Source organism: Suillus paluster, assembly GCF_016628075.1.
Source record: "Suillus paluster strain FC165 chromosome Unknown EDB91scaffold_5, whole genome shotgun sequence".
Lineage (NCBI taxonomy): Eukaryota > Fungi > Basidiomycota > Agaricomycetes > Boletales > Suillaceae > Suillus > Suillus paluster.
The window spans coordinates 1039452-1065816 of NW_024537565.1; the positions used below are offsets into that span (position 1 = coordinate 1039452).

General features: G+C 48.2%; 11 protein-coding genes across 11 annotated transcripts; 4 read left to right on the forward strand and 7 right to left on the reverse strand.

Moving 5' to 3' along the window:
* Positions 1-190: 190 nt before the first annotated feature.
* On the reverse strand, positions 191-2561 carry EDB91DRAFT_1106077 (NMD3 family-domain-containing protein). The gene is made up of 7 exons (XM_041317462.1): positions 2439-2561; positions 2279-2376; positions 2174-2228; positions 2089-2120; positions 1833-2038; positions 1487-1785; positions 191-1439 (listed from the first exon to the last, which is right to left on the reverse strand). The coding sequence occupies exons 2-7, from the start codon at positions 2328-2330 to the stop codon at positions 416-418; spliced, it is 1668 nt and encodes a 555-aa protein (XP_041182282.1). The 5' UTR covers positions 2331-2376; positions 2439-2561; the 3' UTR covers positions 191-415.
* A 155-nt stretch (positions 2562-2716) lies between these two features.
* Positions 2717-4474, forward strand: EDB91DRAFT_1106081 (uncharacterized protein; the record flags this gene model as incomplete). Its single annotated transcript, XM_041317463.1, has 3 exons — positions 2717-2860; positions 2991-4316; positions 4453-4474. Coding segments are annotated over exons 1-3 (1410 nt in total), but the record flags the coding sequence as incomplete, so codon positions are not given.
* Positions 4475-4887: 413 nt separating this feature from the next.
* EDB91DRAFT_1106087 (uncharacterized protein) lies at positions 4888-6675 on the reverse strand. Its single transcript, XM_041317464.1, has 4 exons — positions 6116-6675; positions 5921-6040; positions 5489-5783; positions 4888-5432 (listed from the first exon to the last, which is right to left on the reverse strand). Exons 1-4 carry the CDS (start codon positions 6569-6571, stop codon positions 5287-5289), a joined length of 1017 nt encoding a protein of 338 aa, XP_041182284.1. The 5' UTR covers positions 6572-6675; the 3' UTR covers positions 4888-5286.
* Positions 6676-7312: 637 nt separating this feature from the next.
* EDB91DRAFT_1045448 (uncharacterized protein) lies at positions 7313-7767 on the reverse strand (the record flags this gene model as incomplete). Its single annotated transcript, XM_041313192.1, has 2 exons — positions 7313-7371; positions 7425-7767. The coding sequence occupies 2 exons, from the start codon at positions 7765-7767 to the stop codon at positions 7313-7315; spliced, it is 402 nt and encodes a 133-aa protein (XP_041182285.1).
* Positions 7768-9101: 1334 nt separating this feature from the next.
* On the forward strand, positions 9102-12416 carry EDB91DRAFT_613502 (P-loop containing nucleoside triphosphate hydrolase protein). The gene is made up of 5 exons (XM_041327886.1): positions 9102-9534; positions 9581-10004; positions 10059-11484; positions 11530-11624; positions 11679-12416. The coding sequence occupies exons 1-5, from the start codon at positions 9231-9233 to the stop codon at positions 12307-12309; spliced, it is 2880 nt and encodes a 959-aa protein (XP_041182286.1). The 5' UTR covers positions 9102-9230; the 3' UTR covers positions 12310-12416.
* Positions 12363-14160, reverse strand: EDB91DRAFT_1234893 (tRNA-guanine(15) transglycosylase-like protein; the record flags this gene model as incomplete). Its single annotated transcript, XM_041321259.1, has 11 exons — positions 12363-12604; positions 12660-12785; positions 12842-12914; positions 12967-13001; positions 13051-13086; positions 13140-13174; positions 13272-13527; positions 13576-13642; positions 13690-13794; positions 13844-14046; positions 14094-14160. The coding sequence occupies 11 exons, from the start codon at positions 14158-14160 to the stop codon at positions 12363-12365; spliced, it is 1245 nt and encodes a 414-aa protein (XP_041182287.1).
* Positions 14161-14556: 396 nt separating this feature from the next.
* On the forward strand, positions 14557-16088 carry EDB91DRAFT_1045171 (uncharacterized protein; the record flags this gene model as incomplete). Its single annotated transcript, XM_041313170.1, has 6 exons — positions 14557-14718; positions 14765-15051; positions 15103-15424; positions 15473-15638; positions 15686-15874; positions 15931-16088. 6 exons carry the CDS (start codon positions 14557-14559, stop codon positions 16086-16088), a joined length of 1284 nt encoding a protein of 427 aa, XP_041182288.1.
* Positions 16089-16510: 422 nt separating this feature from the next.
* Positions 16511-19354, reverse strand: EDB91DRAFT_1243827 (uncharacterized protein; the record flags this gene model as incomplete). Its single annotated transcript, XM_041322344.1, has 19 exons — positions 16511-16578; positions 16630-16793; positions 16845-17007; positions 17063-17096; positions 17144-17218; positions 17266-17351; positions 17411-17484; positions 17543-17635; positions 17685-17769; positions 17826-17958; positions 18014-18043; positions 18091-18225; positions 18275-18293; positions 18378-18470; positions 18522-18581; positions 18637-18887; positions 18942-19057; positions 19111-19126; positions 19178-19354. 19 exons carry the CDS (start codon positions 19352-19354, stop codon positions 16511-16513), a joined length of 1872 nt encoding a protein of 623 aa, XP_041182289.1.
* A 159-nt stretch (positions 19355-19513) lies between these two features.
* Positions 19514-20302, reverse strand: EDB91DRAFT_1106124 (uncharacterized protein). Its single transcript, XM_041317465.1, has 2 exons — positions 20073-20302; positions 19514-19952 (listed from the first exon to the last, which is right to left on the reverse strand). Exons 1-2 carry the CDS (start codon positions 20102-20104, stop codon positions 19742-19744), a joined length of 243 nt encoding a protein of 80 aa, XP_041182290.1. The 5' UTR covers positions 20105-20302; the 3' UTR covers positions 19514-19741.
* Positions 20303-21387: 1085 nt separating this feature from the next.
* Positions 21388-24982, reverse strand: EDB91DRAFT_1234896 (Alpha/Beta hydrolase protein; the record flags this gene model as incomplete). The annotated part of the gene is made up of 21 exons (XM_041321260.1): positions 21388-21540; positions 21590-21797; positions 21854-21888; positions 21935-22064; positions 22114-22202; positions 22255-22339; positions 22387-22439; positions 22563-22619; positions 22672-22700; positions 22755-22893; positions 23377-23423; positions 23478-23556; positions 23610-23817; positions 23867-23901; positions 23949-24078; positions 24126-24173; positions 24270-24398; positions 24446-24498; positions 24552-24572; positions 24629-24685; positions 24734-24982. The coding sequence occupies 21 exons, from the start codon at positions 24980-24982 to the stop codon at positions 21388-21390; spliced, it is 2034 nt and encodes a 677-aa protein (XP_041182291.1).
* A 614-nt stretch (positions 24983-25596) lies between these two features.
* Positions 25597-26258, forward strand: EDB91DRAFT_1243830 (ribosomal protein S12/S23; the record flags this gene model as incomplete). Its single annotated transcript, XM_041322345.1, has 5 exons — positions 25597-25603; positions 25666-25730; positions 25790-25981; positions 26033-26188; positions 26241-26258. The coding sequence occupies 5 exons, from the start codon at positions 25597-25599 to the stop codon at positions 26256-26258; spliced, it is 438 nt and encodes a 145-aa protein (XP_041182292.1).
* Positions 26259-26365: the final 107 nt, after the last annotated feature.

Sequence of the window (26365 nt, forward strand, 5' to 3'; positions counted from 1 at the left end):
TTCAAATTCAGACAGATCATTTCTCCCTCTCTCTTAAGATGCCGCCATAAGTTCTCATTGTATCGTAAGCGGTTCCTGGTGTGTATGCTATTCTTCGAGCTGTTTTTAAAACCACTATATTTTGGTACGGCTTCAACTAGAGGGTTCCAGTTGCTCGGGTCCTGACGTTCAGGTGTGAATATTTCTCTATCACCAGACAATCCAGACACATCCATTACCCCTCGTGACCGCTATTATCACAGGCTCAACAGTCGACACCATCTCATCAGCCCTTAGTATACTTATGCGAGGTGAATGACGATGACGTCTTTTGAATTCCAAGACTTCAAGAATGTGGAAGAAGAGATACAAGAACAGTCAGAAAATTCCCCAGCTTGTATTCAAATTGCTAGTTTTCGACACCTTGATCTAGAAATCACGTGTCTTCTGAGGCCCCAAGCGTCATCTCGTCAAAGTCCTGTAGCAATTCCTCCAGCCTCACTGCGGGGAAGTCAACTTCCTCCTCTGCATCCTGTTCATCTCCGTTGGCCGCAGTATTGTGACTCGTGTCCACTTCATCGACGTCCATCCCATACTGGCCTCCTTTCTTCCGTGCTCCATCTGTAGCATCACGCATTTTTGTATCCTTAGCCGCGTAGAGATTGACCGTCCCACGCAGCTCAGGATCTTCTTCGAGGTCCTGCAAAAACAACTCATAATCTTCTTCCACCTTCTTCTGGTCTCGTCCGCCCATACGTCCAACAACACCCCGTCCGCCCCCAGTTTCGCCCTCCTCCCCGTCCTCCTTGGCGATACTCCGCAGCTTCCAATTCCTCGTCTTATTCTTTTTTCGGCGGTTCGGGTACGTTTTCTTCACGAGTATGATATCCGGGATGCGAGATGAAGGGAGGGATGAGAAGTCGTCTGAGTTGAAGTTGGCGTTGCTGAGATGATACCCCAGCGCAGTGTCGCCAGGCTGCAGAATAGCGCCTAGATGTGTCCGCGTGTGGAAGATCTGGGTCGATAGACTGGAGTTCTCGTGATCCATGATCGCGTCTTGGTCACCGTAGGATCCATGCGATTTGAATGCGCCTGACAGTGCTACCTGCGCGTCGGCAGAGACCCATTTGCCACGAACGGTCCCCGAGGGCTCGACGTCCAAGATCGTAAATTCAACTAGATCTGTCACCGTCGCCAGAGAGACGAAAGGCGCCCTCCAGTAAACCTGCGCTGAGATCTCACAAGTTTGCAATGTGGCCGGGTCTAAGAGCTGGAAAGAGTTGCCGACGCGAGTACAGATGGTAAGAGGGCTTATGTTGCTCAGTTGTCGAGCCTGTTTTGGCGGAATGCAGACAAGGTCATCCTTGCAAATCGGGACAATCTCGACTGAGTATGTAAATTTATAGTTTGCGGTGTGCGAGTGAGTGTCTGTGGAGAGTAGTTGTTCGGAACCCTTCGATCTGCGTGTGATGAGGACCGATATACGAGCCGTCGTAACGCAGCTTACCGTACTGGAACAACCCCAGCTAAAAATTCGACCATCTTTATCGCATGACTTCGTTGACTATAGAAGAAATCTAGGCCATCTCTGACCTCCTTGACGGAGATCGTATCCTTCTGTGTCCCATGCTTCAAAATCAGCTGCTCGAGGTATAAGAATGTCCGTTTGTGCGAGACTTTCTGTCGCACTTGTACAAGTGCTTTCCATGTATTTTTTGCCGCAAGCTTAGTGCAGTCAGGGCATTGTCCGTGCTGAACAAGATATTCGATCTCAAAGATCTGTTCTAGTATCGTTGATGTCAGAACCTGATGGATGTGAGCGACACATGCCATTCCCTGACAGATGTGCATACCTCCTTCTGAATCGTCAATGAGACGCGCAATCGCTTCGAGTGGGGCTCCGTCCATATGAAGTGAGCTTCTGTTAACCGGACTTTATTCAAGCCCTTGAGCCTCTTCAGACAGATCGCCAGTAATTCTTGGGATTCTGGTCGGGCGAGGGTCCAAGATTGAGGGGGCGATAGAAAACGCTCGCAATTTCTGCAAAATGAGACAGAGGCTGATGGCGATCAGTACATTCACGCTACGCAAAAGTTCGCAACAACACACTTTGCTTTGGGATTCCCTCAGTAATGTCTACGCTATACACAGAGCACTCTCAAATCGTGTTCTTGAATCACTTGATGACACTCACGTATTCCGAAGACATGCTACGCATAAATTGGCAGAATTTGGGACAATCGGTGTTCCTGATCATGGAGGTCAGCAGAGCAAATATTTCAAGATCGAAGTGACTTGCCACAATCAGCGCAGAGGACGCGATGAACAGCGGGTCCTGGCACAAATTCCATCTTCACGAGATGGTGTGTTAAAAGCAAGCAGAACGATCGTATTGATCTGGATTTTGTGATATCGGAACTCTCATTTCCTTATCTAGTTAGTAGTACTTTAGTACTTACATGTCGTCCCCACCTCTGCGTATGCTCTTCTAATATTAATCTCTCTATCCGAGTCTCTACACTGATCGCGGTGTCGTCTTTCTTGTGTGATTAAATCACTTCCCTCGCAGGCTTGCATGAAAAACAACAGTTTCAAATTTGTACTCGGCATGCAGTGGATTAAATAAGTTTTTATTTTTATTTTTGAAAAGAATTACGTAGTAATATACCCATTACTATTGCCACCGTGTCGCGATCATTAATATTGGTTGACGCGAGAATCGAACTTACTCCTTTCTAGTCGCCGTGTTCGTTTTTTTAACCCTCTTGAGGCCTCAATACTCAGTACTCAGTAATCAGTGTTTAGTTCTCGTCGATATAATGAAGAAACCTAGGTGGTACGTTGTGGTTGTGGGCTCGGAGCCAGGTATATATACGACATGGTAGGTTCAAATCCCTATTCTCGCAAATTAAACGCGTTGGCCAAGCGTTAGCGCAATGTTGGCCAATTCCTTGTTGACGTGTCGTTTTCGTCCTCTCGAAAGGGTTTCGTGATGCTCATACACTCTTCAGGATAGAATGTCGCGGGAAAATCAAACATTGTCCACGCCAGGCTGTTTATGAAAGCTTCGACACATACGAGGAAGCTCTTAGAGCGTACCACGGAGCCTTGCAAAGGGGTGAAGTGGAGGTTGTCCTAGAAAATGCAGGCGCCGTGTCAGCTTCAGCCACGAGAGTCAAGTACGAGATGGATGGTCATATCTTCCAGCCAGTGGCTCCGAGCCGAGTGGACAGCGTTACCGGTGCTCGCGCCGTGCAGTCGCGCCAGGCACTGTGGGATGATATGTCCTTACTGCACTCTCCAAGCCAAACGTTGCCACCGTCACCATCAACAGGGGTGACTCAGTACGTGGACCTGGAAGGCAATTCTCTCCTTCAACCACCCAGAGGATTGTCACCACGAGTCGCTGTGGAGGATACATCCTACACATCTTCTTGGGTAAATGAAGTGTCACCGTTTCTGTCGACATCACGCCCTGCTCATATCAGAAGGGTTGAAGCTTCCCCTACGTCATCCATGATGTCTGCGGAGGAAACATCATCCCCTCGAGCTCTACGTCGACAAAGGACTGTTCCTGCATCGTTCGAGATGGGAGCGCGATATCCCACTCTCGAAGAGATTCACAAAGGTCAGGGCTTGGATCCTCGCATCATGCTTCCACCTTCGAGGGTATTTGATCCGGCAAATATAAAACCTCGTCCAGGGGCTATTTCACCTCGCAGAAAGAACAGTCAGATGGATGCAGAACCAACGAACCCTCGTGATTCTACAACACGAGATTGTCTGCCAGCCGTCAGTTGTCCAGAAGACGACGGACAGTCCGCTTCCTCTCTTCCACGACGCCGAGTTGCCAACAAAGGGAAGAGTAGAGCACTCGCAGATGCCGCAGCTGAAGCACTGTCCCTCATCCGGTCAGTGTTCCCTCCAATAATCGACACTCGTTCTCAGAGTATTCATACCATATTCAAGAAGTCTACTCGGCTGATAGGCCTGAACGGTGTGGCCTTGTTGTCGTACACTGTCCACCAGGGAACGGCTTGCCGCCACGGGCACTGTGAAAGTGCGTCTGCTTGTGCCGCAGTAAAGAATGACGGGGTTCAATCGCGCTACGTTGATGCTGGAGTTTCTCCCATTTTACCAAGTGTGAGCTCGGCTCGCGAGACAGCAAACACACGGGGTCCCGTAGCGCGGGTCTCTGATGCCTCAAGTGGGCAGGAATTCCATTCTTTCTTAGGAATTTCCTGCACCCCTCAACTTCCGCACAGGGGTTATCCTGTCGACTCGGATGTTCGTTCTCCATTTGCACCAGGGACGAGGGTTCCATCGCGGCTGTCCGAGTAAGTGGCCGCTCTGGCATCTCCTTTCCGCTGCACTGCGACGGTGCACCCGCGTCCATCGCTGGATGATTCTTTATCACCAGTTTGCACACTGTTACAACCATTGGTACCCATCGCTCATCACTTCTTTATCTAGGCTGTCGATATTCGGGCGACCAGTCCCCTCTACTGCAGGGCTCACTGGTGAGGGACAGTAATCGCAGCGTCTTGATGATCAGTCGAGCATGAGATAACATTGTCCACGAAAAGTTGATGGATTTTGATGCAGATTGTTGTTTATATTTGCTTTTGTTCTGTTCGAGAGGGCATGGCACGAAGGACCTTGATTCCCTGATGGCTTGACTGACATAGTAGTAGGCTTCTTGTATCTTTATTGGCACCCAGCATTCTTGGTTGAAAGCACACAAGTTTTTCGTGAATTCGGTCAAGAAGGTAGAGGGGTGCAAGGTTAACTTTTCGCAGCATAATGGATCATGGTGAACAATTGAAATCAACGAAGCTCAGTAGGATTTCCCACGCCACAGGACGCGTTTGTTGTCTAGCGTTACGCGATACACATAGTAGTCCTAGGGTGAATTTCTCTTCTCTGAGACAGAATTAATCCTTAGGAAGGAATAAAATTCAAGCGCAGTGACTCTCCCTGTTCGGCTACACGAAACTTCCTACACTGACAATATCCATCCATGATAGGAGTTTGATAGGTATTGGGGTAATTTCCAAATACTAGAGCTACCGTCACGGATTCTTCACGTGAAGGTAATGGTCACTTTGCCCTAGGATACACGACCACCGGGTGGTAAGGCGACTGCGGCTCCAGACAACCCCCACTCTCAAATGCCTTGGGACACCAGGCAGCCGGGCGAGCATCACGATGGCGAGTTCTTCCTCTGCCTGGTTGTTAACCCTGTTGTGCAATAGCCGTGAGTTTTCTTGGAGACATTGCCCACGCGCCAACACACAGGAATAGGGCTCAACCTCTCCTAGGTACGCCTCGCGGCAAGCCTGTTCCTCGGCTTGCAGATGATCCGGGTCTCATTCCACCGCCTAAGCTTCCAACGTTTCCCGTAGCGCTAGTTGATCGACTGCGAGGGATTGCCGATGAAGCACTCATCGAGGCTGGCGTCATATGTGCAAAAATTAGAATGTGGTCATGGCTTGTCATGTTCCCATACCTGCACGAGGAATGCCTTTGGTGCTTCTGGCAGCCGCCGATGTTGCTGTCGCTCTTGTCCCGCGAACACCCCGGACACCGCTTGACACACCGGTGCCGCGACCACGGGGCGCCTTTGTAGCTGCAGCTTCCCGTTGTGCACATTCTTCCGCTTCGCGGCGAGCAGCTTCCTCCGTAGCCAGGCGCGCACGCTCTTCTACCTCCCTCCGTTCTGCCTCCTCCCGCTCAAGGCGTTCCTTTTCTAGTCGGGCCTGTTCAAGGGCCATCTGTCGCTCCTTTTGAAGTAACTCCTCATCCTTGGGTTGAGCGTTATCAGCCACGTGTGGTCCAAAATGACAGATAGAGAATTGTTAGAAAAACGCGTCGCAAGCCTAACTATGGCGCATTGGCATAGGGCGAGACACTCAGAAACAAGCCAAAGGAAGTAGCTTACAGCCTCTGCACCCTCCCATTGTTCATCAAAGATCAGCTTCGCCACAGCTTCTGACTTTCCCAGCATATTGACATATTTATCTAGAAGCGCATCCGTCTGTGCGAGTTGAGTTGCCACTTGCTGCACAAGTGGATGAACAGATACAAGGAGAGATTATGATTATTAGCTTGTTCCATGATTAGCGGTAACACACACCTCAGTAGCAGTCTGAGTAGACCGCAATGCGTCATTAAATAACGCAAAAGACGCGTTCAGCTTCTTGAGAACGTAGAGATCGCTCTGAAGCTTGTCTTCCCGTGCCTTTGCAGCAGCAACCCTTCCGATCATAGTCAAATCAACATCGTTTTCAGAGCCCCCGTCGTTTCCTTCTTCATATTCGTCATCCTCTGATATCTTGCTTTGATCAGGCGAGAATGTGTGTGATGTTGTAGCAGTCGGTGCCAGTAGACTGAAACGTGGCCTATCGTGAAAGCGAAAATTCTCCGTGTCTTTGTCTGATAGTGAGAGCTCTGATATGGAAAGGTCAGCGCCCCCAGGGCCCGTATGAGAATCCGAGTCGAATGGTTCAGGTGACGGTAGAGACTCGGACAGCAGTTGTGAATTGCTGAGGTCCGGAAAGGAAGACGATGGTGAGGACAGTGACCAAGACATCTTGCACTTGACAAGAGTTCAGTCGACAGTCCGCAAACTCGCGAATTGAAAAGATCGACAACCCCACGATTGACGTTCACCGACGATCGAGTTACCAAGTACGTAAGGTACGTATAGTATGTACATGTCTTATTATACAATGGGTATATTACCATTCTGATTCCTCGAATATTGCAATTTCAGGAATACTTACTACTATGGTATGATTTTGCATTTGAAGTTTTGAACAGCCACTTTGAGATCCGGCCTGCCTCAACGCTGCATGCGCGAGCCGTGAAGCGACTTTCATTCGACATTACCACAGCTCTTGATGACAAAGTCTGGAAAAATCATATCCATGTTGAAAAGACACGAAAGTATGATACTCCGAAACCCAGAGCCATCGTGCATTAAGGGGGAAAACACTAGTAGTCGAGTAGGGGTGTTGTAACAGTGGCTAAAATGACTCGTAGAAACTTGAATGAGATGGTAAGGATACAGGGAAGTAACCAACTACAGTCAACGTATACAAAGTGGATGAAGCAGAACCACGTAAAAAGCGAAGAACGAAAAGAACAAAGGTATTGTGAATTCCAAGTCCAGTAAAATCAATTTGAAGTCCAATGAGATGCCAATTGTCCATCATGGTCCAAGTCCATAGCAGTCCATCAAGAAAACGTACAATTCTTCCCTTCCGATCTTTCATTCTCGTCTGGCATGTTGCAAGGTTAACAGACAACGCTGCAGGGCAGTGCGTGCAGCTTAGGATGTGGCTACGTCGATGGGGAACTCATCACTCCAGTTTCCAGAGTCGCCAAATACTGAGTCAAATGTTAGCTTTCTGAACTGAATTACGATAGCGTCAGACACTTACACACGACCATCCACATTCCAGGAGTGGTGTCCTCAGGGACCGTGACACTAACTTGACCATCAGAAAGGGCAAACCCAGACTTGATGGGATTGGATTGAGTTGCATCGCCCTGGCGAAGATAGATCTGGCCAGTAGGGTTGGTTACCTGGGAGGGCTCTGAGGATGTATCCCAGGTGACGAGGAACGTCCCTCCGACGGTCCATATAGAGTCTGATGTAGGGGAGATGATTTTGGGTACCCAGACATCACGCATCACGGGAGAAACAGGAGCAGATAATGCGCAGGAGAGAAGCGCAAGGAGCATGAAGAACGAAGTGAGAAGAGCACGGGGTGAAGTGTTCATGAACATTATGAGTCGTGAAGAACCGTTAGACTGAAGACGACACAAAGGGTGGGTGTTGGGCTGAGTTATTCAGGTAGGTGGGTTTTAGTTATATACTGCCTGCCGCACAGCCGACCGCCACGATACATTAGCTTGTGTTGACGTCACTCGGTATATGTCGCAGATACTTACCGGAAAGGTTGTTTTGTCCACCGTATCTCCACTCCTTAGTCACCGGTGGCAAGCATAGCTTCGCAGCCAAGGCTGAGCATAGGACGGACGAGGGCCCCGAATATGCCGATCCTGGATGCGCTGATTTTGGGCTGCACCCTGCCTCATGTAGTAGGTGTCAGCACAAGTTAATCTCGCTAGAGGCACATGGCAGTCAGTGACTAAGTACTTGGAAGTGACTTACTGCAGCTGAGAATTTAAACTGAGGAGCTACTAGAAAATTCTGGTGGCCGTAGTGGCGAGGATTTGCAAGTCAAGTTGCTGGAGGTCCTGCATCATACGAGGTCCAGTCACTGATCAGCTGGATCTGACTGTTGCAGGATTCCCATTTGCTCATCAGCATAATAAATCATACTAGTATGCATATGTGTGTCATCATTGTGCAATGGAGAGGCATCTCGGACCAAAGTCCAAGACTAGTACGCAATGAATAACGCCACATTTGAGACAGGTTCAAATAAGCCCGATGTGACCATCGGATCATGGTACCCTTTTTTCCCGCACCAGGATCAGTCAATGGAGCTTACTTTCGTGACTGCGTCCGACTTGGTCGTTAATGCTAGTGCTATATGAAAGCACAGGGCGGCCTTTTGACACCTGGTCAAGCAACTAAGTACAGACTCGCAGTACATACCAGAACTTGAACTCCACAGCTCTAGCCTCTAGATCTTGAGGCTGGCATAGCATTTCCCAAGCGCTAATTCGCCTAGCCATAACGATATAGAGCTTCCATGGTCCCGGGGAGCCGGACCAGTAACAAGGGAACCTATCTCCGCGATAACAATCGTGAAATGAGTGATAAAAACAGCCTCTATGTCGGAGCCCGTGCTGAATGACGCAGAACCGAGTGCAAAAGGCGTGTTGACGGTCTCGACCCCTGAAGATGGCAGTACAAATTGGTTCTGTGCTGTGACTGCATCGAATGGAGTCCGTTATAACAACATGTTACAAGTGGTACCCATCACCTTATCACGAAGAAGGAGTGATAGTCCGATAGAACCCTGATCATGTGGGCTATCAGAAGCTCGAGCCTCGAGTTGTACGAAATGGCATAAGCGATCTTTCCTGATTTTTCCTGATGATGTGTATTTGGGAACGAGGCACACCTGATCGGTGGCAGTGTTCATTTTTAGCGCATACCTGAGGCTGCAGGCTGCGGCAGTCGAGGACTCAGGACTCGAGACTCAACAGGACTCGACTCGTTACAAACATCAAAAAATTCTCCAAGAAATAGGACGACCACTATACTAATCATGGCATCACGGAAAAGGAACAGGGTGGTTCAGGAGGACGAGGAATCAAAGTCAGACTTTTCACAAGTTCAAACCGTTTCAGACGAAGAGTTCGATGTCGACATTTCTGGTGCTCTCACAGGCAAGAGACCGAGAAGAGACGGTCCAATCGAAAATCACCCAGATGATGACGATGATATCGAAGAGTTAATCCAGGATTCTATTGCAAAGCGAAACATGAAAGGCGGCACTGAGATGCTGAAGAAGATTAAGAGCAAAGGGAAAAGCAAGGGTGATATCGGAGGAGGAAGCTTCCAAAGCATGGGTATGTGCTTTCTTTCAATGAAGATCGTGCGCCGATGGCTCTTTAGGCCTGCATCCATCCCTTCTGCGTTCATTGACCCTCCAAGGGTACCGCACACCCACACCTATACAACGTGCATCTATTCCTGCCCTTCTTGCATCTCCACCACGTGATCTAGTCGGAATGGCTCGGACTGGCTCGGGAAAGACTCTTGCGTACATGGTACCTTTAGTGCAGCGTCTAGGAGGCAGACACGCGCATACCTTTGGAGCTCGAGCAATTATCCTCGTACCAGCACGAGAGCTTGCTGTTCAAGTTGTCAAAGTCGGGAAGGCACTTGTGCGTGGTTGGGCAAACGATGCTGCGCAGCATGCAGGAGACGATCGTGAAGATTCTTCAAATAACAAAGGCGAAGGCTTGCGCTGGAGCCTTATCGTCGGCGGAGAGGGTTTGGATGAACAGTTTGAAATGATCAGTAATAATCCAGATATGTATGTGCATTTCATTCATTCACTACCGTGTTTTCTGATATCCTTTTGGTTTAGTATTATCGCAACTCCCGGCCGTCTCCTTCACCTGATCGTTGAGATGTCACTTTCCTTGTCGTCCGTGCAATATGTTGTTTTTGACGAGGCAGACCGTCTTTTTGAGCTTGGTTTTGCTACCGCACTTACAGAAATTCTTGCGCGCCTTCCAACGTCCCGTCAGACCCTTCTTTTTTCCGCGACCCTCCCGAAATCGCTCGTTGAGTTCGCCAAAGCAGGTCTTTGCGACCCCAAACTCGTGCGACTGGACGCAGAGTCAAAAATCAGTTCTGATCTACGAATGTCGTTTTTTTCTGTCAAACAAGCGGAGAAGGATGCATGTCTATTGGCACTCCTCCGGGATGTAATCAAAGTTCCCTATGGAAGCACCGAGTCGTCCAAGGACGATGACTCCGAATCTCCGGTCAAATTCAAGAAGGGGAAGTCCAAAGCCAAGCACTCAACCCATAGTGCGCCTCACCAGACACTCGTATTCGCGGCTACAAAACACCACGTCGAATACCTCTCTGCCCTTCTCACCACAGCTGGCTACGCTGTCTCTGCTCTTTATGGCTCTTTGAACCAATCTGTACGGACATACCAAATGAACCAGTTCTTGTCGCAGAAGACCAATGTATTGGTTGTTACGGACGTTGCAGCGCGTGGTCTTGATATACCGGTTCTCGAACACGTAGTGAATTACGATTTTCCTGTCGGTGCAAGGATATTTGTTCATCGCGTAGGTCGAACGGCCAGAGCTGGGAGAAAAGGTTGGGCATGGAGCTTCGTTGGTCATGGCGAGTTGCCGTATCTCTGTGACTTGCAACTCTTCCTCGGTCGACCGTTAATCACCTTGCCATCGTCCTTCCCCGTATCGGCTACGACATCGGAAGAGCCTTACACTCAATCATTGATCTTCGCTCCTTTCCCACGAGACCTAATGGATTCAGAGGTCGAGTATGTTCGCACACTGGACGCGTCACAGAATACGCTGTCTAGCCTACGTGCAGTCATGGGACGTGGGCATGCCATGTATGAGCGCAGTCGTGGAAAGGCCAGCGCAGCGAGTTATCGACGTGCAAAGGAGCTTGGACGTAGCGGTCAGGAAGGCGTCGTACATCCCGTCCTCACACTGATGCGGGACGGTGATGACGGAAAAGAGGACACGAGAGAAATGGAGGAGAAGCGTGCGGCGATTGTCCGTGCGGTTAGCTCATTCAAGCCTGCTGAGACGGTGTTCGAGATTGGTACTCGTGGAAAGGCGGGGACTGCTAATGCAGCACTCATGAAGGAACGGAGGAAGGCGCTTGCAAAGGCTGTGGAGCGAGCGGGGAATTCGGGGCCCAGCAGCTCTTCTGCTATCGTCGACATAGACCATGATGGTCATGACGGCCTTGGCGAAGCGGGGGACGGTGACGTGGAAATGGCGGACGAGGAAGACATTGCGGTTCGTCTCCATATAGCTGGAAGTGTCAATGCTGATTTTCAGCAGGCTGTGTTCAACGTCTCCAACAAGAAGAGCAGTAACTTCCGCGATGAAGATTATTATATGTCCCACTATCAAAAGGACGCCATGACCGAAAAAGGGTTTATATATTCCATCTACTGCTGATCGTGCGCACTGAGGTGATATTTTACTAGTTACTCGCTCACAGATGGGGCTTCTTCCTTTGCTGCTCAAGCTCAGGGTGCCATCCTTGACCTTGCAGGAGATGAGGACACCATTGGCGCGCGCCAACGGCACCAGAACAAACTCTCGTGGGACAAGAAAAAGAAGAAGTTTGTCAAAGGGGGCGGAATTGGCGCCGACAACATGAAACTTCTGCGAACGGAGAATGGCACTCGCTTACCTGCTACGTATAAGAGTGGCCGATTTGATGAGTGGAAGAAGAAAGCAAGGGTATCACTGCCAAAGATTGGAGAAAGGGAGGTGGAAAGAAGAGGTGTTGGTGCAGTCGGGCCTGGAGGGAGGAGATGGAAGCACAACAAGGTCACTGAGGCTAAGCCGTTGGACAGGCTCAGCAATGATTACGAGCGCAAGTCGAGGCAGCTCAAGAAGAAAGAGGAGAGCTTCGCAGCGGAAGCAGGCGAGGCGAAACCAAAAAGCCCTGGTAGAGCTAAAAAGATTAGAAGTGGTGGGCGTTTCGGAGGGAAATCAGTGGGCAGAGTCAAGAACGAAATCAAGACGGTCGACCAGATACGCAAAAACAGGATGGTTGCAGAACGGAAGAAGGCTAGGAATGCTAGGCCGAGTCGCAAAGGAAAGAATTGATTTTGCACTATTTGTTATTCCCTTACGCTGCGCATATGTATGACATCTCTGACTCAAGCCGCGTCCGAGTACTCCCATTTCACCCCCGATCCTTGAATTAACGGCACGTCAACACCCTGCATCAGGTCCACCCCAACGCTGCGCAGAGCGTTTACACACCATTCGGGGTACCCTGTATCACCGAAGTAATTGTAGAAGAACGACCTTAAGTACTCAGGGAATCGGCCTTCGAGGATAGCATCTCTTGCACTGCCCATGACCCGGGCCTGGAAAACAAGGTTGTGAATCGTGACAGCTGTTTGATGACAATAGATCAGCGGTAAAACCGCAAGAAACGGTATCCGAATTACCGTGAGCTCCAGCTGTCTCTATTGTGACGATGTGGTGCAACATAGCTCGGGACATGCCACTTGTACATGTTGGACAAGGGCAGTTCTTATCTATAGGTTCCATGCTCTTCGTGTGCTTTCCGAGCTCTATATTATCGATCAATGAGTCTGTACCGCACTAACCTTCGCCAAAATACGCGTACTAAGGTTCAGGGGCCCCTTGAAAGTCAAGGCTACACCAAATCTTGCAGTTCGAGTAGGGAATACGCAATCCGCCTGAAAAACTGTCAGCGAACTTGGCGTCAAGGTGTGCCATTCTCAAGCTTACCATGTCAACACCCAATGCAACGCAGACCAGCAGATCTGGAGCCGGAGATCAGGTTTGACTGTGAGGAGCACGCGATTTAATTACCTTCTGCAAAACCTACGCCCATGGAATATCGAGGCCCTAAGTGCGCGAAAGCTTGCAGGTGGCTCCGCAGGAGAAATCTATGTACTCACGATCTGAAGGTAGCCGGTCTGCACACTGCTTGATACTATGCAAGATCAGGTGCACAAAGACGGCCCGAGGTCAAACTTACATCTTCCAAAACACGTCTCGAGTGATAAATCAGGCCACCAAACACACCAGACCAGTCAAAGAACACACCCTTTTCTTCCCCTCCACTAAGACCGCCTATAGCATACCCAGCAACTCGGTCCTTCCGCTCAATCATGGCATCAAGACATAGATCACGCAATGCTGGCTCCAACCCTCCCTGAACAATAGCGAAAAGGTTCTGTTTGTCTTTTCGGCCGGACTTTTCATGCTGTTCGATGCAACGATCTAGCCATCGAACGGATCGGTGCATGGCCTCGTCAACTCGAGGTCCAACAGTCAGACTACTGACTGAGCTAGCATTAAACTCTGGGGGAAAATATTTATGAGCAGCCTTACCTACGTCATCCAGTTGCATGATAATATCCGCTCCGATTGAATGCTGTATAGAAATGCTTTCTTCAGGCTGCACCGCTCATCAACAGAAGAAGCAGTGGTAAATTCGAGACCAACCGTAAGCATTGTTGGCTCTCCATTGAATGGACTAGTAAACAAGGCACCATCCTCAGTAATATTGGTGAACTTGCTCAGAGAGACCAACTGAAAGCCTCCGCTGTCCTTCAAAAAGCTGAGTTTGAGCCTGACAAACTTCTGAAGTTGCACTTACTGTGAGAAGATTGCGGTTCCAACCTTGGAATTTATGAGCTCCTCCCGCTTCATCAAGGACTTTGATCCCAGGTCGCAAATTTAAATGGTATGTGTTGTTCAACATAAGCGTGATTCCGAGCGATTCAACCTGTTGTGGGGTCAAGCCTTTAATCGCTCCTTGCGTTGCCACAGGCATAAATGTAGGAAGCATTGTGATGCCGTCTGTGAACAGCATTAAACCAGTTCTATCTGATAAGAGCGAGACTAACGGGCAAGCTTCATTCTGCAAACTCGCGCTCGAGTTGTGTGGCATTTTGCAATAACTTCGAATTGCATGCTTAAAGAACCGGAAGGAGCCCTGCAGAGGGGTCGGCTTTCCACGAGAGAGAACCGTTATTACTTAGTCTCCCGTAGGCGACCAATATAAGATACGACACGCTAAGATTGCGCTAAGATCAGCGGAACACGGCAGTCTGCACGTGACCTAGTTTTCAAGCTTTACTACTTCGAACTTTCAAGCCGCTGTGGGCGGTCCCTCACACAAAGAATGCTTCAACCTGTTCGTACTAGATGGCCTAGAACAGCTCACCGAATAGCCCTCAGGTGGGGGGCTACCCCCTGGACCAGAAATCTACATTCGGGACGAGAGCTTTTGTCAGAATTGAGTGCCCGCCAACTCATTGCGGATGTGACGCGGTGAGAACTACCATGTTGGTAAAATTGGAGGATTTAATGATATGTTCCAGCCCAGATGATTTCGCTAAGCATTTGCACAAAAAACGGACCATCTATGCTGGGATTGACCCAACAGCAAAGTCATTGCATGCGGGTCACCTCATCCCACTTCTCTGTCTCTTCCATTTCCGCATCAGAGGGCATAACACGCTAGCACTCGTAAGCCTGCCCGTTTCTATGTTGGAAATGGACTGAATGTGCTCAGATAGGTGGAGCAACAGGGCTTGTTGGAGATCCCTCTGGCCGTATGATGGAACGCTCACTTTCGGAAAAAGCTCAAATTCAATCCAACACCACCAAACTCACGGAATCCATTCAGCAGTTTTTCTCTCGCGCGACAGAGTATGCCCTCGATAAGGTTCCCTCCCTGACAACCTCTGCCCAACTACAGGTCGTCAATAACTTAGACTGGCTAAAGGAATTGAATCTTCTTGATTTCTTGCGGAGTACCGGCATTCATTTTCGCGTGAATCATATGCTGGCAAGGGATAGGTTTGTCGTTTTAACTCCCTGCGTTTCCTTTATCGATGACATGTGATGTAGCGTAAAAATGCGAATGAGTGCAAACAATGGCATCACGTTCACCGAATTCACCTACCAGCTTCTCCAAGGTTATGACTTCTATGAACTTTTTCGCACAAAAGGGTGCACTATTCAAGTAGGTGGATCAGACCAATGGGGGAACATCATTTCCGGCATCGACCTCATAAACAAAGCCGAGGGAGATTCTGCCGGACACAACGAGAAAGGCTTCGCATTGACCACGCCATTGCTAACGACCTCACAAGGAGAGAAGTTTGGGAAGAGTGCGGGAAACGCTGTATGGCTTGATGAAAAACTCACAAGCTACCTAGACTTCTATCAGGTATGCTGGCCATTTATTACTGGCCCGTGATCTAAGTACTGTCGACAGTTCTTCCTTCGTACAACGGACGCTGATGTTGAGAAGTATCTCAAGATGTTTACTCTGCTTCCTGTCGAAGAAATAAACGCTGTCGTGCGAGAACATGAAGTTCAGCCTGAACGCCGATTGGCACAGAAGCTTCTTGCCGAAGAAGTAACACAGATGATACACCGAAGTGAGAGTCAGCTCTTCTCCGCCTGCGCACTCTGACATGTCTGGCAGAGGAAGGCTTAGAGGCTGCACGAGTAGCGACAAACGTCCTTTTTGGAACAGACTACTCAACTTTACACGCGAAAGATATCGTAAAATCTCTCGCCAATGACCCACGGTTAGTTCTCTGCACAGAGGACCAGTTGCTTGGCATAACGCTCCCAAACGTTGCTGCCAACTTCGGACTTACCACCTCAAAGTGTTTGTCTACCTTTCTTTGGTTCCACTGAACCAGTTGTTGATCAACACTTTTTCAGCGGCAGCACGACAACTTGCCCTCGGGAACGGTTTGTATCTGAACAGTGTACCTCAGCCAGACGTACACTTCAAGCTTGAGAGGAGTCACCTGATAAATGGACAGGTGGCAATTTTACGTGCTGGAAAGGACAAGCATTTGATCCTGGCACTGCGCTGAGTCTCCTATGCATTATACCTTGGAAAGCGAACCATGCTTTTCAATACCGTCACTCCTCAGTATATTCGTGCACCGTCACATCCGTCACCGTCATATTCGCAACGGTAGTGCCATATGGCACGTCGAAGTCGGGCGGCACTCGTAGTCTAAGTAATATAATAGCCAACACACGTGTTATAACACATGCTCTGTGAATGGGATGACGATGAACTGAGAGATAAAAGCAGAGAGATTTCGCATCAAAAATGGGACGCGTTGAAAAGGGTCTTACCTCGTTTGATTGATTATGGCAGTGTGCCCTTTTCAAGTCAATCGGCGCTAATTTGGGTATTGTGCATTTGGGGGATGTCGGTGAACCAAACTTGTATTGTCCATCGTGGCATCAAGTACGTCTAATTATATGCAACTGAACCTTTGCTGCATCAGTCCACGCGAATTGCACTATATAAGCGCCGCACAGCCCAGTAAGATGCGAGGAATCCAATGGTCCCTTGATAAGATTATTGAGTTGTACTGTCACGGATTATAAATAAGTCCTTACCAGTGACAAGAAAATCGAAAAGGCATATCAAGAACAAATACCCGAGGTACAATGTGACGCTTGAAAGCGAGTCCAGCGAAAGTCGAGATAACCAATAGAAGAGTCCATATGCCAAGATCCAAAATGCACTCCCACCACCAGTTAAGAAGGCACGCCAGTGCCACCTGCGTCGAGAATGAAGACAAGAGGTTACGAATGAACATACTTCCACATACCTGTACTCTTCAGCGCAGAGGTTGAAGTATGTAAACAAGATGGTCACGGTGCCAGTAGTGAGTGTAACAACTCCTGCTGTTAGCGCGAGGAAACCAAATGCATAGTAGGCGCGGGATGCGAAGAGGCTAGACATGACGAAATATAGTTCCACGAATGCAGCCCCTACGATATGACGATACTATTGAGCAACGAGAATCAATTATGAGCTGTATCTTACCAAACGGCAGGATACCTGCGAGTAGCGTGGAGGCCTGCAATAGGGTTGGAATTTATGTGTACGTTGCAGGGAACGACTTACCCATGGTCGAAGGTGTCGAGGAGACGGCGGGATCTGACGGGGTATTTGATTGACTCTGACGGGGTGTGATATGCCCTGAAATCAAATGAATTTCAATTACGTCAAACATGCAATACACGTACTCCTTGCCTTGACCCAATGTATGATCCAATCGCAGATAGCGGAGCAGAAATTCCAAACCAGAGGACAACGATCAAGAGCATAGTGGCTAGTATAGATAAAAACCAGGTGAGCTCCGAGCTCGCCGACACAATTACTTGAACTTACAGAAAGGAACGGCTCCCGAGGAACCGGCAACGAGAAGGAAGAAGTTCAACAAGAAGATCACCACGAATACCAGTCTAGAGAATCGGAACAGCCAATGAGGAATCAAAGTAACGCTGTGAACTAGGGGCTCACGTGGGGAGAATGGTGGCCGTAAGGAACGCATTCTTTCTGCGATCAACGCCACCAAGCGATGCATATATTCTACTCGAATAATAACCTCCGATCCTGATATATCTGTTTAAGCTGAGCCCTTCAGTTTGAAGAGGTTACTTACCCTCCAAAAAGGGTCCAGCACACCATCATGACAGTAGCAAGAGAGCCACGGTTAGAAGGCGAAAGGAAGCCCAGCAACGCAAAGACTATTGGGAAGTTAATATTAGACAGTAAATGGAGGCACTAGGATTCAAGGAACTACCAAGGGTAACCAAACACATGGCGCACAACTGAGCACCATTTCCTACCATAACGGAAAGCACCATTGGGTATCTGGGCGCGCGGAAAACTTCTCCGTGTACGAGTTTCCAGCCCCAGTCTTCTTGAACATCTTCCTGCATTTTTTACTGTGTCAGAACAACATATATGTATAGGATGTCAACCACTCACACTAAGATCAATTGCATTGTATCGCGAAATCTGTATGGGCATCAGCTTGAAGTATATGCCAATACGATAAAAATCACATCTTTAGAGACGGTGCGCCACAGAATCATGGCTACCATAACACAAAGGAAGACGACGATGATAATTGAGTTGATGAGACTGAACCAATGTATCCGGGGATCAAAGATGTGGAGATAGTTGTCCCATCGAGTGGCCTATGAATAATCAAAAAAGTTCGACGCATGTCTTGCAGGCTAAACGTACCCATGGTGTGTCAGGATTCCTGAACGCAGGAAGTTAGCCATATACTCGCTGAGACGTGTCCCTACGCAAAAGACTTACGTTCCAAGTTACTCGATAGGTATACCGTACATGATTTGATTCATTTTCAGATAGACGTAATGGTTGAACATCGACATCACAGTTCGGCGTACTTGTGTCTTCTTGTGACCCGCCGCGGCTGCAACAAGGATGTAAGCAAAAGTAAATGATACAAAAACTCCTCACGAACCTAAGTGGCCACACCAGGACTCCGACAACGCGGTAAACTCCAGGTGATGGCTCGTGATATCTGTGAGGCAATACATTTGATGAACCTGAGTGTGCTGATAGGCAGGCGACTATACCTCAGAACAATCTCATAGTGGTTGTTTAGGTAGGGCACCTCATCGTCATCATTTCCAAGGTTAAACCCCATATCGAAGAAGATGTCCCCAGTCTTCGCGTCTCTCTTCATTTCAGCAGCTGGCAGACCATCCACCAGCCAGTTGAGAGCATAATCCTCACGGATTCGCTCATTGATGAATTTTGCGTCTTCTCCAGGTATATCGGTGGCACACAGCGTTTGACAAGTACCATTAGCCTCCAGCATTTTGATCTGATAAAGCAGTTTGAATCTGCATACATGCTAATCTGGCCAACGGCAACATACATCATATGGAGATGTGAATATTCGGTCGCCGAATAGTATCGATCCCAAGGACTCGGGCTGACCCTGAGCACCCCCCGCTGGTGCACAAAAGTGAAAACGAGGATTGTAGTAGTCGTCTATGATGTGTCAGTGTGTGTTGCCAATTGCAATCCATAGGCGAGTTCCTTACAGTTGATGAGTGATTTCTAAAGACTATTAAGCACAGTCAAATTCAAATATGATAGCGAACGCAATACCAGCTTTGAGTTGTCAGTTCCAGTGAGCATGGGAGTGAGCGCATTGACATAAACATTGACGGGATCGCTCTGCTTATAGTTGTGGGGTGCTGCACCAGGAAGATAGAAGGCGTTAGAAACCGAGGGCAGGAAAACAAGTAGCGCGCTCCCCAGGAGGTAGCTTCCATTGCCTCTCATGGCGAGAAAGAACGCTTCAGGGTTTATCGGGTATGGAGAACGTTAGGGAGGTGTAAGTGGTAGCAAAACAACACCGACCACGTCAAGACCACGTGGTGAGGTATGTAAGCAATTGATAGTTCCTTGTTCCGCTCGGAAGCGTTCCGAACAACACACCAAATTTCAAAACCGGTAACGCGAGAAATCATACTGAGCTGTCCCATTAATTTTTATTTTTCCAGATGGACAACTGGCTAGTTTCCTGCAGCTAGTACTCGTTCGATTCAGGCTACCCTGCTATTATGGTGCGTCGATCGATGAACCCGAAAACACAGTATCACTTCAGTGGATCTGAGACTGAAGTTCTTATAAGAACGATAAGTTGACCAGCACGACGTCAAAACGCGATTATTTCATTGTCTGCCCTATCTCATCATATGAACTCCTAGCTACGATACAAACATAAACTAATCGGATCCTATCCCACCCGGCCGCCTTATGATACGGGCGTCCTAGTAAGTACTGGAAATGCCAGTGATACACCGTCATCAGTAAATACCAAGTACTCCTTCCTAATCTTCGTCTAATCCAACCTCGACATGACCCTGATGTCAGTAGTCTTAAGAGTGCGTAACACAGAATTCCTATGATACTTCCTCCCTTTCCGACATATAGTTATGAAGGTGGCAGGGTTGGTAAGAATTTGAGCACAGTCATCAGTAATCAGATATGCACTGACCTCAGTAGCAGGTTTCTGACTACTGTGTGCATTGTCAGGCTAGAAGCCGAGGTGCGTCATCGACTTCCTTATGCCATCGGATTAACACAAAGGAGATCCACATTCGCATTCTTCTCGCGCAAGCTCGCTACATCCGACTCGATCTGTACGTGCCAGTTGTAATCGTAGTGTTACTCAAACGATTATCGAGACTCCCTTCGGTTGGATCACATCACCGCGGCACGTGAGTACCAATATTGGCAATGCTGCATTACGTCCATATAAGAAGCTTTATGCTGGTGCCTATTACTCTACCGAGCCTCCTCCTGTACGTACCCCCCCCACCATTCCAACGTGAGATTTGCACCTTTGCTGAAATATAATCCAAAGGGGTTAACATTATATAATAGGCACTGTTGTCGTAGAATGTAATGCATACTACCCCGTATTGTGTTGGTTTAATCTTCAACAGATGTCCAATACTCCTTCTTGTCAAGACGTACTCGTTATGGGGCAGAAGTAAAGGTGTTATTCGTTGCCCTCCTACCACTTGCGCTGCTAAACCCGTCCTTTATCCCTGTTCACCTGTACATTCCATTGCCACCCTCCTTGGCTAGTCTCAAGTCGGACGTGATTATGATGTAGATTAGGATCCCCATTAACAACTTCTAGCTGTTATCAAACCCAAGGAATTGCGATATACGCAGTTAACTATGTTCTGCTAGGTGTTTACGAGACGGATTAAAAAGTTCCCCTTTCTTTGGTGCTACTCCTACACGTAGTCATACTATTCTTTGACGTTTTTCAAGCCTGGCATCACCGATGTAATATACCCAGAACACATTATAACATTCAGTACAACTTTTTAATGAATGTTACAATATGTGTTCTGGGTACAAGTAAGTATTAGGTGAGCACTTCTCGTTGTTGGATTCGGAAGGACACTCAGCGACTGCATAAGCAAAGTCAACCGCCAACATTGTGGTTAAAGATGCCCTTCCGATAAGGCCGCCAGAGACCATTTTCAACTAGGTTTTGCTCATCTTTCGGTGGAGTCTGAATATGCAGTCCATCAACACGTAGGTTTAACCCGCGAGCGTTCTGAAGGCATCTAACATTTGCCTGTAAGCGATTAGTGTTTTATCCTCCCATCTTCTTTTCAACCTATGAGCCATCATGCAACGCCGACGCGAGAAAACTATGGGCACAGTTTCACAGACGGATATTCAATTCAAACGTGACATTCCTTTGGACCCGATATCTCAAAGTATTGAATCTACCCAATCCGTTTAAAACAGGCATGTGGAGAGCAGTATATACAATCGAAGTCTCGCCATCAAGGTGCTTGCAAAAACTCTTTGATCTTCTCTGATATGAAAACGACATCTGCCGGGTTACCGCCACCCCCTGCAACATGACCCCAGATCGATGGGATCACATGCAATTTAGCATCTTTAAGGTGAGATACTTCGATCTCGCTGTCCTCCGGCTTTAATGGCATCAGTAGTCAGTTCGCTCTTACTTGGTACAGGACTAACCGGAAAGTAAAGATCCGTCTTCGAAGGCATGATAAGTCCCTTTGCTTTGATGTTCTTCAGCGCTTTTTCATAGTCTCCGCCATCACGAACGATCGATATATCTCCTTTCTGCCACGTGTTCAAAAGTGCGATCATGTCGTTTGCATCCCAGTATTCGATATATCTTCCTTCCCACCGCTCCCGAATGAAAGAGTTCAAGTCCGGGTATCTGTGCACAAAAATTCATGAAGGGGGCTAATGAACACGTACTCCGACATGACTTACTCTCCGTCCATAAGGTGCTTGTACTCCCGGAACCACTATGAAAGTTATATTATCTGGATCTTCCATCGCGAGGTGACTCACACTTTGCCCATAGGCCCATGCACAGTAGACTCGACCGAACGCTCGAATTCCATGCTGAGGAGTACTCTGATAATGGCCATCGGCAAAATCTTTGCTTGCAAACATCGCTGCCTTTGGTCCTTCCAGGAAGCTAGAGCGGAAGTCGTATGCTGAAAAAAAAAGTTCAGACAAGGACGCACCATTGGTTATGGGGACTTGTACGAGCAGACGTGCATATAGCAACGAACCGCTCTACGAAGTCAGGGAAGACGACTGGCCAGTGGTATGACTTGGGAAAGGACCTGAGAGAGTGCCTGTGATATCCTAAAGAGGTGAAGTACCTGTTGACCACCCATAGAAAATCCAACCACGCAGAACACCTTGCGCACTCCAAGGTGCTTCGTCAATACTGCGTGCTGAGCGCGACTGCTGAGGTGAGAGTGTATTCTGTTTGCAAGTCGTTGAAAACCTACATGTTATCTTCGTAGGAAACGAACGGGAAGTACGCGCCACCATAAGGTGCAGGCTAACGAGTCGTCAGAAAGGTCGGTAAAGACGTGCAATGTGGAAACTAACTGTATTAGAAGGAGAAGACGACTATATTGTTTCAGCCAATGCCAGTGAAACGGCAAGGAAGAGGACAGCGCACCTCTCCGTTACAGAAAAGCGCGAATGTCACCACGAAGTACTTATTTGGGTCAAGGACCTGTTGTCACAACATGGAGACCACGCATCCCACAACATGAGCGTCTACGCACCTTGCCTTCCCCAACGAGGTAGTCTTGACCTGCGAGTGACTAGATAAGCAACTGACCTCACGTTCACAATCAACGAAACATACTTCCAAGAGCCAGTTTTGCCCCATAACACGTCGGGAAAACGATCACTTTCTCATTGCTCGGATCTCCGTATGTCCGGTATGCGGTTACGGCATCAGGGAGTACTCCCCCTGCTACTTTGAAGCGACCGTGATGGTAATACTGAGTTTCTGTGACCTGCATGGGGGATAGCCTAGGGGGCGAGGGGGGGAATATTGTCTTGACTGCAACAGCATGCTTTTATGTCACGCGTGCATGGGCTTCATATAGGAGGTCCTACATACACCATGCGGGTAAGTAGACGTTGAGCTGGGTAATATGGGTCTTATGACCACGAGCCACCTAAAGATAGAAACAATATAATATCGCTTGAAGCTCCTGGGCTTTGGCATTTAGTCCGAGGGCATTGCGAACGGCGACCGAAAGTACCCCATGATAGGTCGTTTCGGTAGAATACAACAGCAGAGCGTGTGAGCGTGGGTGGCCGTTATCTTGCCGGTATCACCAGACTTTTGAGATCATTTTTAGAGACTTGGAGGCAACTTGGAGGTACGAGATTGACTAGCTTACAAACTTCACATGCATGGCATCGTAGACGATTTCTGCAGTAGTTCGAACTTAAGGTTCATCCAAAAATTTCTTCACCTCTGCTTTCACGAACTCGACATCCTCTGCGTTCGATCCCCCACCAGCTACAGAATATCAGCAAGGGGCCGTTTGAAGCAAATCGAGCCCAACAAACGTACCCATATGGCCCCACTCAGAATCGATGATAATGAGCTTTGCATTATTCAAGTATTTCATCTCATTCTCGCTGTCCTCCGGCTATCCAAGGAGCCATCAGAACCAAACAAAGCAACAGATGTGAAAGGACTCACCGTGAAGTACAGGTCTTTCTTGCAAGGCATGATCAGACCTCTGGCCTTGATCGCTCCTAGGCAGTTCGCAAAGTAACCTCCGTCACGGATGAGAGAAACATCCCCCGTTTGCCATGTCCTCAAGAGCACCAATAAATCATTGGCATCCCACCCTTCCAAAAAGCCAGCTTCCCAATCCTCTCTTAGGAAGTCGTTGAGGCTTGTGTATCTAAGGGTTCTATTGAGAACACAAAGTGTCAAATATAGAAATGGCGTACTTTCCGTCGAAGAGATAACCTTTCTTAGCATACCACTACAGCAATTTCAGTACAACGGTCAGCTCGAGCTTCGGAAGCTCACCGCCTGGCTATATGCCCATGAACTGTATGCACGGCCAAATGCCCGGATACCATGTTGAGGAGTACTCTTGTAGTGACCGTCTTGGAAATCCTTTGAAGCTGAAAGAGCAGCTTTAGGGCCTTCTAAGAAGCTGGGGCAGTTTCAACACAGAGATAAATGTAAGGAGGCAAAAGGTACCATTGGTTGTGAGGGCTAGTGCGAGCAGATCCACAGATGGGGATATATCTTGATCGCGGTTAGAGAAAAAGTTACTCAAAGAGTCGTATAAGAACAAACCTTTCAACGAAGTCGGGATACATGACTGGCCAGTAGTACGCCTACAAGGCCTCAGCAAAACCATCGTTTTTCTCCACGAACACGCTTACCTGCTGCGCGCCCATTGAAAATCCAATCACGCAGAAAACCTTCTTGACGCCAAGCTTCTGGGTAAGCACGGCGTGTTGTGCCCGGCTGAACTACATCAGCGGCTTCAACAAATTAAGTTAGAACAAGCACACATGTTGTCCTCGTAGGAGACGGCAGGGAAGTAGGGGCCGTTGTATGGTGTAGGCTATCATTGACATTATGAATGCTTGTGTAGGACATTACTTTGAAGAAACTCACTGTGTTGGAAGGTGAAGAAGACTAAAGCAACAGGGGGGTTGAGCCTGATCACACCATCTTCAGATCATGTAGCTTACCTCTCCATTGGAAAATAAGGCGAAGGTCACCACATAGTATTTACGCGGATCCAAAGCCTATCGCTGGCGTCAGTTCACAAACACGATCAAGCGACATGCCCTTACCTTGTCTTCCCCTACCATATAGCTTTGACCTAATAATCCATTGTCTGATTCAGTTATCAAACGGAGCGCCATGAGAAGTGATTTGGGTGACTCACTGTCAAGTTTCCCTCCATAACATGTAGGAAATACAATAACCGGGTTCTTTGGGTCCCCAAATGTCTGGTATGCAGTAATGGCATCAGGCAGCACACCGCCTGCAACACGGAAGCGCCCGTGGTGGTAGTATTGGATTTCAGAGTCCTGAGACATAGTTAGGAGCAAGGGATATCAAAACCATCACCAGCGAACAGACCAAAGATATAACGTTCTCAGACTAGAGACTCGGACAGAACTATCGAAGAACCGGCAGTGCACCATGTGACAAATTCATGAGATTCGAAGATAAGAATGTGAACCACAGGCACAAAAAGAAACACCAAGGTATAGACTCGTGACCAGCCGCATTACACGACAATGACAGGGAGTGGGATGGGGTAGAGGGTATTTATTATAGAGTACGAGTATCATGATGGCCCGGTGCCAACCGACGGCGACAAGGTCACAACTCGGCAGCATCGAGACTATCCAAGGAAACGTGTGTTGACCAAATTTCCTGTGCAACAAAGTGAGACCTAATCATTTAACTGTTCCCAGAGAGAGCCTTGACTCTAAGAAGCTCTAAGAAGGTGAATAGCTGGCAACACACCCAGTTGCATAGTCGGACCGGCCCGGCTTGGGCCCGGCCCACCAACATTATCATCACGTGATTATGAGCGATTGTGGCTGATAAACTGTAATAGTTATAATTAAGGTTTCGGGACAATGCCGAGGTGGTCGCCAGCACAAGTGGAAAGTTATCCTCGCCGTCCTCGTCGACTTCAAGAATGGGCTGTATGTCCCTCTCACTATGATCACCAGTAGAGCAATCATATACTAACGAACTCTTTCATCAGCCAACAAACCTCGTGGACTTCAAGCCGCTCGTAAGCTTCGCAATGACCGCCGTGTAAACCGATGGGTTTGTGCTTGTAATCTCTGGGACGTCACACACCTGAGACTGTATACTGTTCTCAACAGGCGGATAAGGCGTATAAGAAACGCGCCCTCGGTAACGTTTACAAAACCTCTCCTACTGGAGGATCATCACACGCAAAGGGCATCGTCCTAGAGAAAGTTGGTGTCGAAGCCAAACAGCCCAACTCTGCCATCCGTAAATGTGTCCGTGTACAACTTATCAAGAACGGCAAAAAGGTCACGGCTTTCGTACCTGTGCGTGCTTTCATAGTTGCTTGTCGTGAATATACTAATGCATGGGTACAGAATGACGGTTGCTTGAACTTTGTCGATGAGAACGATGAAGTTCTTATCTCTGGTTTTGGCCGTAGTGGCAAGGCCAAAGGTGATATTCCTGGTGTGCGCTTCAAAGTAGTGAAGGTTTCTGGGGTCGGTCTCCTCGCGTTGTGGAAAGAGAAGAAGGTCAGTTTAATCCGAATTATGATGCTCATCATTAGACTCATTCTCTTCCCAGGAAAAACCCCGGTCATAAGCATCATTCTCTTGTCACTGCCATTTCATGCTATCGCATTACCTATGATTATGCCTGTGTCACATGCCGCACGCCAATGAAAAGCCCAAACCACCATATCATAGGGT